At 40.8% G+C, this 12576-nt stretch overlaps 1 protein-coding gene across 1 annotated transcript in view; it reads right to left on the bottom strand.

The window, feature by feature from the left end:
- Positions 1–1571: 1571 nt before the first annotated feature.
- The window catches only part of zfpm2b (zinc finger protein, FOG family member 2b), a 42104-nt gene continuing 31099 nt past the window's right edge, over positions 1572–12576 (bottom strand). The window contains exons 6-8 of the mRNA XM_058404531.1: positions 6244–6396; positions 5636–5860; positions 1572–4892 (exon numbers count right to left, since the gene is read on the bottom strand). Coding sequence (XP_058260514.1) covers positions 2707–4892; positions 5636–5860; positions 6244–6396 — 2564 coding nt within the window. The 3' untranslated portion in view covers positions 1572–2706. The remainder of the gene's footprint in view (positions 4893–5635; positions 5861–6243; positions 6397–12576) is intronic.

The following is a 12576-nucleotide window of genomic DNA, read 5'->3' as shown; positions in this document are numbered from 1 at the left end:
TGTGTTGTCTCTGCTGGCTGCACAAGTGTCATTATTGAGGTTATGAGTGTGCAGAAGGCAGGACTCTAGACATAGAGGAAATTTACACTTTCTTTTGAGCAAAATGCAGCTTGATTTACTAACTAAACTTCCTTTAGAGGATTGGTATTTCCTTATAAACACACACAGAATCATCTCTACCAACTTTGGCTCCAGGTTTGTTGCAGGTGTGTGAAGTACGTGTGATGTGCTCGCCATGTTTCCTGTTCATCTCACCAATACATGACCTGTAAGAAAAAAACAGAAGAAACTGAATATTTTGCAGTGGTCTCTTATTTTTTTCCAGAGCTAATATATATATATATATATGTATATATGTATAGCACTTAAACTGTACCTGAAAGAAGACATGACAGTGAGTTTTGTTATGATATTCTGCTGCCTTTGTAAACTACAGCATCTTAACACACTAATGTTTTTTTATCTGAATGACTCTTCAGTATCTTCAGACAATTCATCAGCTGTGGTTTGAATGAAAAACTGAAAGTGTATGTGGTTCAGTAGAAAGTGCTAAAAAGTAAACAATTAAAAAGCAACATTCTAAAAAGGTTAAATTACTGAACGTAAGTGAAGAAGAGCAAGATGTATGGTTTTATAGACTATGGTAGATTATGATATCTTCATAGTACTCTATGTCCCACAGGCCTAAAAATGTAAGCAAGTTTTCCAGTGTTTTTGTTGTGTCCATGTTGAGCATTGTATGTCTTTGTCATGTCACACTCCACAGTGGTGGTTAATATGAAGCTCATATGAAAGTAGACACTCAGGGCTTTTGGAATTTGTAGTGCGCTTTTGAAGGAACTCAATGCTGATGCTATGGGGACGCTCCTTGCGGAAACGGTGGTGAAAAACCCTGCTCCTAAGCCAGAGTTGAAATGGTCTCATGTGTAGCAGACCCAAAGGAATAGCTTCGGCTGCTACCACCATGAGCCGAGCACCCTCTGAGCCTGGGTGGCAGACTTGCCTGCATCGTGGCTGAATACCAAAGTATCCCCAATAAGGTGGTTCTCCGAGAGGGAGAAAGCACACACTTCCTATGGTTGAGCCTGAGGCCTAGGGACTGAGACAAATATCATCTTGGCTCAGTTGAGAGATGTGGCAGCCAGAAATTCAGATGCTATGCTTGCCATGAGGTCCCTTGCCTCACTTAATGGTGATATCAAACCCATTTCAGCTCTCCGAGATGCCCTCAAGCACTAAAAGTCTGTGTAAGGTTATACAACAGAGGAAAAAAACACAGCAGTTTATATCAGACTGATGACAGGAAAATCATTCATCTCTTAGACCGATTGAAAAGGTCTAATTCTGAGCACCAGTGTACAGGTGAAAAGCTTTAAGAGAACCACCAGGGGGAGCTAATGTCACTAGTGGTATGTGATCATGACCACACACAAACACTTGCTGTCTTACAAACATTACAAAAAAAAGTTATGCATTTGCCCAGTCCTGAGATTAGAAATTTAATCGATATACCACATAAAATCAGAAGTTCAAACATCTGGAATTTCATTCCATTACAGGTACATGCATAGCAACACTTTTTTTTTTCTGAGACAACATTATTTTCCTAATTTAAAGATGAAATAAACGAATAAATAAATAACATTCAGTCTAATGTTTCAAGTGTAAATCCTCTTCACATCATCTTCAGTGAGACGAGGAAATATTTCAGATGACAGATGATTCCTGGGGGCCAGGGTAACAAACAAGCAGTTTTGTAATACTGCTAATGATCCAGTCTCTAAAAAGTATTGCATCCGGATCCAAGTTTCAAAAAAGAGAGAACAATCACGTACAAGTCGTTTTTTCCCCCCCGCATAAACAAGACGTAATCTGGAAAAACTGGACATTCTGAAGTGTAAATAATTGTAAAAACATTGAAGACAAACTAGAATCTATTGAATGTCTATAATTATGCCATTCTTTGTTCGGAAAACATCTTTAACAATTAATTACAAAAAAAAATCCCAAACTGGTTAAATGAGGAGCCTTGCTGTGAGGTTTATGATCTTGTCAAAATGAATTTTTCTTATCTTAAATCTGTATAAAGCCAGTTTTACACTGCGTGCCGTCTTTTAAGATTATAAGTTGTCACATGGTACAAGATGATCCCAATACAATCTTTGCTAAGATTAAAGAAGATTACTACGTTCTGCCTGCACCATCAATTAGTCAATTTTTCTTCAGAGTGAGACTGAGGTAATAAGGATATATTTTCTGTTCATTAGCATGATTTAGTGTATGTTTTGTCACTGGCACTAGCAAATACACATAGCTGTTGTGTTAGTTAGCTGTCCTTCTACTGGTGGCTTTGAGACGAGCGTCGTCGCAGTGCTCACTCAGACATTTTAATCAGGAATTTCTCACACTTTGTTGTCTTTGGTCTCGGACTCTGAACGCCGCCGCGTTGTGCATTCGAAGATCTGAGTTTACAACCAAAGCAACAAAAATTGTAGAGTGTAAAGTTTAGTTCAGTGCATGAATTGTTTTTCTGTTTGTTTAAATAAATGAATAAATAAGTAAATAATAAAAAAAAATAAATATGTCACAAAGATCCAAAAGTAACACACGCACAACAATTATATTTACTATTAAACCACTAGGGGAGAAAAATCTCCTGATTTGATTGTCCACTTGCTGTCGTAAACGGCCGAGATACAACAGTTCTCATTTGACGTGCTCAGTAGCGTGTGCTGAGCAATAAAACTTTTTGTGTGTTATAAAGTTCGACAGGTTGTTAAACTGGATGTCGCAGGGACGGCAGTATTTGCCATTAACTGCCGGCGAGACCGATCCATTCATACTCCTTTTCAAGCTGGAGATCTCCTCCATGTTGGAGGCTGGTGAAGAAGAGAAGCTCTCTTTAGGTTTCATGGAGATCTCTTGATCCAGGGTACAAGCTGTCATGCTGCAAGGCTCCTTTCCCTGCTTGTCATCACCCCGGAGACTCGATTTTAGAGACTTTATTTTGGGGTTGTCCGTATTTTCCGAGCCAACATGGCTGCCATCTGGCATAGGTTGCTCTTTTTCACCTTCAGTCCCCTCATTTGGGCTTTGCCTCCTCTCATTTTGTGGAGCAAAAATCCCTGTGGCGTAGTCAGCAGGTTTAATCTCGTAGTATGGCCAGATCTGCTCATCTGCTCTGATTTTCTTGCCACCACCTGGATAGCTATCGGAATTCATCACGTCATGTTCATCCTTTAGGGCCAGTTGGTTTTCAGCGGGTGCAGAAGTATTGACACTTTGAACTGCATGCTTGAGACTGAAACTAAAACCATCAGGGGCAGATGCATTTCTGGAAACTTCTTCCATTAGGTTCGGCGCTTTGTTCTCCAGGACAGCACCTGGGCAGAAGTTCTGTTTGTGGCTCAGGTAGTCCTCAACTTTGTTGAAACTAATTTTACACATTGCGCATTCGTGATAGTCCATGAGTCCTGAAACTTTACCAAACTGCATTGTGCATTTTTTACTCAGATCTATCGGGGCATCACCTTCCTCTTGAGCTACTGCGTTACACTTTGAGACAAGAGCTGATTTTGTTACGGTCAAGGAAGCTTCAGGATGCTTCGGAACCAAACCATGCATCACGTTGTAGCGTTGATTAAGCATATCCTTGAGGCTCTCTACTGTATCCTGGGATGTATAGGAGCTACTGATAGGGTAGGACTGAGATGCCACTGGGTCAGGACTTGCCATTTTTCTTCTTTTTCGGGTACGAAATGATTTCTGAACATGTTTGTTGGTCGCTGCTCGTTTTGCAGGCGGCTCATGACGGGAAGCGCAGTAGTACTGCTTGTGCACAATGTAGTTCTCATGTCGACTAAATGTGATCTTGCACGCCTCACATGTCGTCCGATTGTGGTCTGGCTCGTTCTCTGACGTTTTCAGACTCTTCGGGTCTAAAGTGTTGCCGTTTGGACTTTCCTCCGCATCGCCTGGAGTCAATGATTTTTTACCGTTCACTTGAAATTCCTCAGATGCTTTTCCTCCTGCACCAAAAGCCTCAACTAAAGAAGTGGTGAACTGACTAGGTCCTTTAACCTCAAAAGTGTGGCCAGCATTCAGCATGTTTGCTAAACCACCCCCAGTTTTAGGACTGACTGGAGATTTGTCCAGAATGCTGTACTCGTGAGATTTGCTCATGTGCTGCCAGCGGCCGTTACAGTAATGCTTCTTGTGCACTAAGTAATTATCCAGGTTACTAAACGTAATGTTGCATTCAAAGCATGTTGCTCCTTTTGGAACCAGTGCACCGTACATGACCGGGGGGAAACTGGTGCCTCCATGACGAAGCCTGCGATGGACCAGCTCTGACATTTTAGCCAATATTTCAGAAGCCTGTGGGACTGCAGGAAAATCCTGTGAGAATGGCACATGAGGCAGAAAGGGTGGCATGGGAAACGCTGGGGTCATATGATTCTGGATTGGAGAAGAAGCCAAACGAGGGCTGGAAGGCTCTGACTTGACTCTACCGTAAGAAAAGCCAGCTTTGACTCCAGATCCTCCTTCAGCCTTGCTAGCTCCCTGCACCTGTTCTTCTCTATCTTGCTCAGTGTTTTGATGAACTGGACTTCCTTCAATGCTTTTATTATCTGCCGGACTTGCGGCACTGTGGGACTCAGTTTGATTCTCGTTAGTAGATCTGCTATCCAAACCTCCATGTCTGTGCAGCTCCTGGTGTTTTGCTAGATCTCGAGGAGTTTGGAAGGTGAAGTGGCATTGACTGCACCGGAGTCCTGTTTGGGACAGGTGAGTAAGGATGTGGGGTTGCAGGACCATCAGAGTGTCCGCCGTGTAGTCACAAATTGTGCATTTTAAACTGCTTCCAGGGGATGTCTCCTCAGTCTTGAAAGCTGGACAGGCAGAAAAAGGACAAACAATAAATGTGATAGAAGATACATAATCTAGAACTACTGTCTGTCTTCACACAACTGAACGCAAATTAGGTCACAAACTCTACATGAGGCTAAAATGTGGAAAAGCAAATACTTCAGTGTTTGAACATTTAAATCTGGAGTGACAGGACCAAATTTACACTCATCAGTCTTTCCTTATGAACTGAATCACATTGGAACTGACATTTATGGAATTTTTGCACACGCCCTTGTCCAGGGAAACTTGGTTGCATTTATCTCATTTATACACCTCAGCAGCCATACAAAAGCACAACACACTTTAAGTAAAGCATAAAACTTTAGGTTGTTCAGTTATGGCATTTGGAAGGCACCATTATTCAGAACAGTTTGCCTTTATTTAATTTATTTTTTATAAACCTGAGCAGTTGAGGTTTAAGGGCTTTGCCGAGGGGCCCAGCAGTAGCAGCGTGGTGGTGTTGGGATTTTAATGCATAGCTTTCCAATTGGTAGCCCAATGTCTTTAATACTGAGCCACTACTGTCCATAAACTCTATCTGTTGAAGAGCAGCTGTTATTTAAACTTAACCAACACATTATAATCGGAATCGAGAATGTATCCTTGCCTTTCTCACAGATTCTCCCGTTCATCTATCCCATTCCCAGTAGGAACAGAAATGAGAAAACCTGACCTGTCAGTTTAAAGGATCTAACAGAATTGATGCCAACAACACTGATCTCACCAGAGTGTGTGGACAGGTGCATCTTTAGAGCCTGTGGACCCAGGAAGCTCATGTTGCATTGTGGGTAAGTGCAGGTGCGGGACATCTGATGATTGGTGTTGGTCTGTTTCTCTGAAGCCAACTCGCTTTCCCTCGGCCGTCCACTGCAGTAGTACATGAGGTGAGCTTGGAGGTTCCTCTCACTCTTGAACCAGATCCCACACATCTTACAGGGGAAAATGTCTTCTACAAACAATAACAATAACAAATACTGCTCAGATCCTAAGTCCTCTTTCGCAAGAAGACATTGATTAAAAGTTGGTCTGTGCCGATTTGAGACAAAAATGTTCTGCTGTGCTGACAACGTGTTATCTTATTATTCTCACTAAGTCAGAGGTGTCACTCTTCTCCACTAGGGGACCAGTGTGGGTGCAGTTGATCAGAAGCCACACCTCATTCCACCTGTTTATTCAGCTGAGCTTTCAGTAGACTCAGGTGTGGTTCTACTAGGTTGGAATGAAAACCTGCAGCCACACCGGCTCCTTCCGGACACGACTGTACACCAAATTTTTAAAAAAATTTTTTAATTTGCTTGTTTATTTGCCTGACCCTGATAAGGCCACACTCACTGTTGACGATGGCGTTGGGGAGAACTGATGCCATGGCGCCTGGTTGAGGAAGGAGTTGGATGGATGAGAGTTTTGAAGAAACGTCCACCGCACACACTGCGAGTTCTTCTCCCTCAGTAACGCTTCTCGTGGTCGAGCACCACACGTGTCCTCCTAGGAAAATCACAAATATACACAATGCACATAAACACACTAAGCAATCAAACCGAACAACATACACATAACATGATTATACAAAACTACACCGGGACTGGATGAGTGTCGTACATCAGTGTGTAACACATACAGAATATATGAGTACATTGATACTTAAATATGACCATTAATATTATAAGATAATCTAGAGTATCTCAAGGATGTCAATTTTTTTGGGACAGATTAAAGACAGCACTTAAAGTGAGCAGGTGATTGCTAGGTCAGCTTATCTTCCAAACCATAGATATGTTTTGTCCATAGGAGAACACGATGACATTACCCACAAAATTCTGCTACTTTATTTATTTGACAAATCAACATTAAAATATTGCTTAAATATTTATTAAACCATTTCAATTAAGTACATTAACAGAATGTCTGAATATTCTATCGTGAAAATAAAAGCAATTGCAAATAGTTTTTAAAATTTTACTGACTTTTATTGTAAAGAATCTAAAAATCATGTATTGAAGTGGATGGAACATATTAGATTAGTAGTATTAGTGTAGCTGGAATTACTCACATGAAGTAAACTACTTGACACAATGAAGCTAATAAAAAACGAGATATAAATAAAATAAGTACATTTTATACAAGTATCCATCTACGTGTGGAGAAATTAAATTTGTGCAACCACTTGACAGAAAAAAAATTATTCAATTCAATAAGATATTTTGCAGCGTATTAAACAAAACCCAAAATTAAAGGAGAGACAACACAGAAAACAAACAACAAAGATCCTCCTCAGGGCAGAGAGTTTATACGGCAAAAAGTCAAATCTGATAAATACCCAAATTAAAGTAGAAATAAGCAAGTGTCATGCATAATCTGCTTTCTTTTTAATCATATTGCACATAATCGAGATTATTGTGGAGTACACAGTTGTCATAAAAAAATTAGGAAGAGGTCTCGTCTCTCACCCAAAGTTACTGAGGTAAATTATAAGTGTGGTGAATGAAAATCGCGGCATATTTAGCGAAGACACACACAGTGCGGTGCAGTGCAGCGCTCCCAGCTCATAGCTCGCTTGTCTCTGAAGTGATGAGAAAACAAGCGAGGGGACGATACAGCGTGTGTTGTTTTTGTCCATCCTCCAGAAAAAAGGGAAACGGACATCTTGGATAGAAGCGCGGCGTTATCTAATTGAGGTGCCGAAGGATGAAACGTTCCACGGGAGTCCTTAAGAACAAACTCATTAGCGTGGCGAAAAAGGGAAGAAGAGCGCTTTGTGGCTGAGATAACATTTATCTCAGTAAATGACGGGCTCTCTGTCTGCCTTCATCTTCCATTAAGGGGATTAAAGTTTTAAAATATGACTATTTACAAAAGTCTGGAGGGAGAGATAACGAGCCCAAGCATGATACGACGCCTCTAAACGCTGGAATTAGGACACGTGCTAATTAGGCTGTTGGACAATGGAAATGAAGCTCGCGTGCTGCTGCTGTTCAAAGACGCGTTTGTGTTCCGACAACGTGTCAAACAATTATAAATGTAAAAAAAAAAAAAAAAAAAGTGACCCAGACTGGGTTTGTGTTCTGGTTTAGTTAAAAATGTTCAGATTTGGAATTGTCAGCTGTGTAGCGATGCAACTTTAACATCTGTTTATGAAGTCCAGGCTTCTTGTTATCTCGCTGAGGAATTTAAATTGGTCAACACGCGGAGTTGTGCAAAACGAGCAACTTGTTACTGAGAAACCAAAAAGTTTTGCCATCATGAAGACAGATATGGGGTCTGAGAAGATCAAGAAGAGGCACTGAAGGGTCACAGGCACCCTACTGTTATTCTGCCATTTCTCCCTGTTCCTCTTCTATGGCTTGGGTGTCTATGGCAGTCCATAGAACCTTCTGGAAAATGTTATGAACTTTGGCTCACTGATTGAGGAGAGTCTAGGGAACATTCAGACCACAGTAGGGCAAAGTGCTGCCAATGCTCTAGCGCCACCATGGGGTAAAATTTCAGAGAGATCTTAAAGAAAGCATTTGAAGCTTCTCTGAGATTTTTTTTGAGATGAGATGAGAGCGACAGATAGATAGAGCGAGAGAGATGAGATTTGATGAGAGATTTGAGATATGAAATGAGGGATGAGATGAGAAATAGATGATGAAGATTATGATGATGATGATGATGATGATGTTTTGTTGTCTCTGATGCATTTAAGCACATGACAGCCACCTCCCTGCTATGGAAATATGACGAAACAACACAATAACAATCAGGACAATTTATCCCTTAATCACAAAAATGTTTCATTTCTTGATAAATGATAAAATATAAAAATGTTAAAAAGGCCCGAACGAACTGTTGCATTTTAGAGACTTTGTTATCTCGTCTTGTAGCGTAATGATTAGCTCTCAGAGCACTCGCGCGCTTGTCTCCTCCTCATCGACCCAGCTCTGGGCTCAGTCTTACACCCAAAGGCTTTATGGGTAATCAAACTGAACTTTAAACTTCAGATCTGCTAAGATCAGTGCGAAAAAAAGTATAAAACCAAAACATATTGAGCATTTTTCCTCCCTCCCTCACACACACACACACACACACACACACACTGAACCAGGATCGTTCACTAATTTATTCTCACCTCTGCATTTTATTCCTGTGAATCAACAGAAAAGAGGGAAATTTTCTGACGCATCAGAAACCCTTTAATTCTCCACACTAAAAAAAAAAACCCAACTAAAACCAATTACGGCTTTTCAGAAATAATTACTTCTAACCCTTTTCCTTTTCATTTCCATTTTCAGGAACATAATTGTACTCCTTGATGTCGGCATCCGGTGCTACTAAAGCCGCTAAAACCTTTTTCCTTTATGGAAACGTTTGCTGTTTTTAATCCGCTGAACACACCTCCGTCACTGGCACGGGATCAAGACACGCTTTTAACCAACCGCAAATCACTTCACCTTTCTGTATCCTACAACAAAACACAGTGTGCTTTTCTATAATTCATTAATCAAATAAAAAATATCTCATACCATTAGAGGTTTTATTTATTACAGAATGACACATCATTTTGAAATGAAAAAGTTCTCACTTAATTTACAGCAGCAATAAACATTCTTTCCTTCATAAACCTTTCTTTTTTCTTTTTCCTGAAATGAAAACTCTGATGAAAAGTTTTTTACCACTGCAGACTCTTTCAATTAACATCTCCACTCCACATTCTGTCAATTATCAGACCTGGGGTAAGTAACACATCAAGGATGCTGTCATAACACCCCAGATAAAGAGCTTAAACTTTTGCCTTCAGCTGGAAGTGTGAGTGTATAAATATATAAACTAACTCTACACATCCGTCCGTCTGTCTGTCCATCACACTACAGGGTGTGTGAGTAAGATTCTCAACACGGCAAACACACAGCGGCTTGAGCCTCTAAATCAAAGAGCCACACCATCTGCCCCATCTGCCCCGTCTGCCCCTCACACCTGTGTCCTATTGATGCACACTACATCAAACACACTCTCTCTTTCTCTCCCTCTCTTTCTCTCTCTCTCTCTCTCTCTCTCTCTCTCTCTGAGGCTCGGCCAGTCGTCTGTCGGAGACAGGAAGTTGATGAAGGGCAGATGCTGTGATGTGTAAATCTGAATCCACATCCTCGCTCTCTAATTTCACATTTTTTGCATTTTTATAGCTTTGAAGTTTTTTATTTACTTAAATAAATTTTATTTACTTATTTATATATTTTCTTAACTTCTTCTCTTTCTGAAATCAGACTCTTCCACTTTTTTGTTCTTTTCTGCTTTTTATCAGTTCTTCATTGTCTTTTTTGTTCATTCATTTTCTCCGTTTTATCTTCCCTCCCTCTGTTCTCTTTTTTCTCATGTTTCTCTCTGCCCCTACATATTTTTTTATTTCTCTCTCTCTCTCTCTCTCTAAGCCATTTGACCGCTATAGTGATGACCTTCGACCTTGATCTGAGTTCGCCGATAAGCTTTTTTGATTGATATGTCAGCACATCAGAGGCTCCACTAGAAAGAATGGAAGAAATAAGGAAGGATGCTCTCTCTCTCTGTCTCTCTCTCTCTTTCTCTCTCACACACACACACCGCTGCTACTTGGCCAAGTTACCCCCCCCCTTTCCTCCTCCCCTTCCTCCTCCTCCTCCTCCCCCTGAGCTGGTCTTAATGAATCGAGTCTCGAGCTGTTTATTAAACGATGGAATTTGGCGTTTGTGCGCGTGAGGAATGTTATCAGGCCAAAAACAATCCTGCCTGTGGTTTCACCCACATTAGCCACAGCTTTTTAAAAATCCAGAAGTTTTCTTATCGAGCGTGACACCTGCATCTCCGAATGGCACTTCCCTCGTTCATTGGCATGTATTTGGGTGAACAGACTCCAAGGTGCTTTGTGGAGATTAAGAGAGAGAGAGAGAGAGAGACAGAGAGAAAGAAAGGGGGGAGAGAGAATGAAGGCTTATTTTATCATTTAGTGAGTCTGGACTGCATCCAGAAGTTTTTTTTGTCTTGTTGTTGTAATTAGAAAGCCTTTTAAGTGATAACAGCTGCTGGAGAATATGAATATGGAGAGAAGTGAGCCAGTTTTGCTGAAGATAGACAGACTCACCCCCTCCTCCCTCCATCTCTCACACCATCCCCACCGCTGTATTGTGTTTATTACACCCAGGCCGTCTCTTCAGATTTTATTACAACACAACCGCAGTGTTTGTGTATTAAACAATACTAATAATACACAAACTGCTGCTGTGATCATATAGACGTTCCTCTGCTCACCTCATTACCATGTACATAGACATACACCACTCATCACCGTGTACATAGACATACACCACTCATCACCTTATACATAGACATACACCACTCATCACCTTATACATAGACATACACCACTCATCACCGTGTACATAGACATACACCACTCATCACCTTATACATAGACATACACCACTCATCACCGTGTACATAGACATACACCACTCATCACCTTATACATAGACATACACCACTCATCACCTTATACATAGACATACACCACTCATCACCGTGTACATAGACATACAACACTCATCACCGTGTACATAGACATACACCACTCATCACCTTATACATAGACATACACCACTCATCACCTTATACATAGACATACACCACTCATCACCGTGTACATAGACATACAACACTCATCACCGTGTACATAGACATACACCACTCATCACCTTATACATAGACATACACCACTCATCACCGTGTACATAGACAAACACCACTCATCACCTTATACATAGACATACACCACTCATCACCTTATACATAGACATACACCACTCATCACCTTATACATAGACATACACCACTCATCACCGTGTACATAGACATACAACACTCATCACCGTGTACATAGACATACAACACTCATCACCGTGTACATAGACATACACCACTCATCACCTTATACATAGACATACACCACTCATCACCTTATACATAGACATACACCACTCATCACCTTATACATAGACATACACCACTCATCACCTTATACATAGACATACACCACTCATCACCTTATACATAGACATACACCACTCATCACCGTGTACATAGACATACACCACTCATCACCTTATACATAGACATACACCACTCATCACCTTATACATAGACATACACCACTCATCACCGTGTACATAGACATACACCACTCATCACCTTATACATAGACATACACCACTCATCACCTTATACATAGACATACACCACTCATCACCGTGTACATAGACATACAACACTCATCACCTTATACATAGACATACACCACTCATCACCTTATACATAGACATACACCACTCATCACCATGTACATAGACATACACCACTCATCACCGTGTACATAGACATACACCACTCATCACCTTATACATAGACATACACCACTCATCACCTTATACATAGACATACACCACTCATCACCTTATACATAGACATACACCACTCATCACCGTGTACATAGACATACAACACTCATCACCTTATACATAGACATACACCACTCATCACCTTATACATAGACATACACCACTCATCACCTTATACATAGACATACACCACTCATCACCTTATACATAGACATACACCACTCATCACCGTGTACATAGACATACACCACTCATCACCTTATAC

Source organism: Hemibagrus wyckioides, linkage group LG12 (genome assembly GCF_019097595.1).
Source record: "Hemibagrus wyckioides isolate EC202008001 linkage group LG12, SWU_Hwy_1.0, whole genome shotgun sequence".
NCBI lineage: Eukaryota > Metazoa > Chordata > Actinopteri > Siluriformes > Bagridae > Hemibagrus > Hemibagrus wyckioides.
This window is presented reverse-complemented; position numbering and strand designations above follow the sequence as displayed.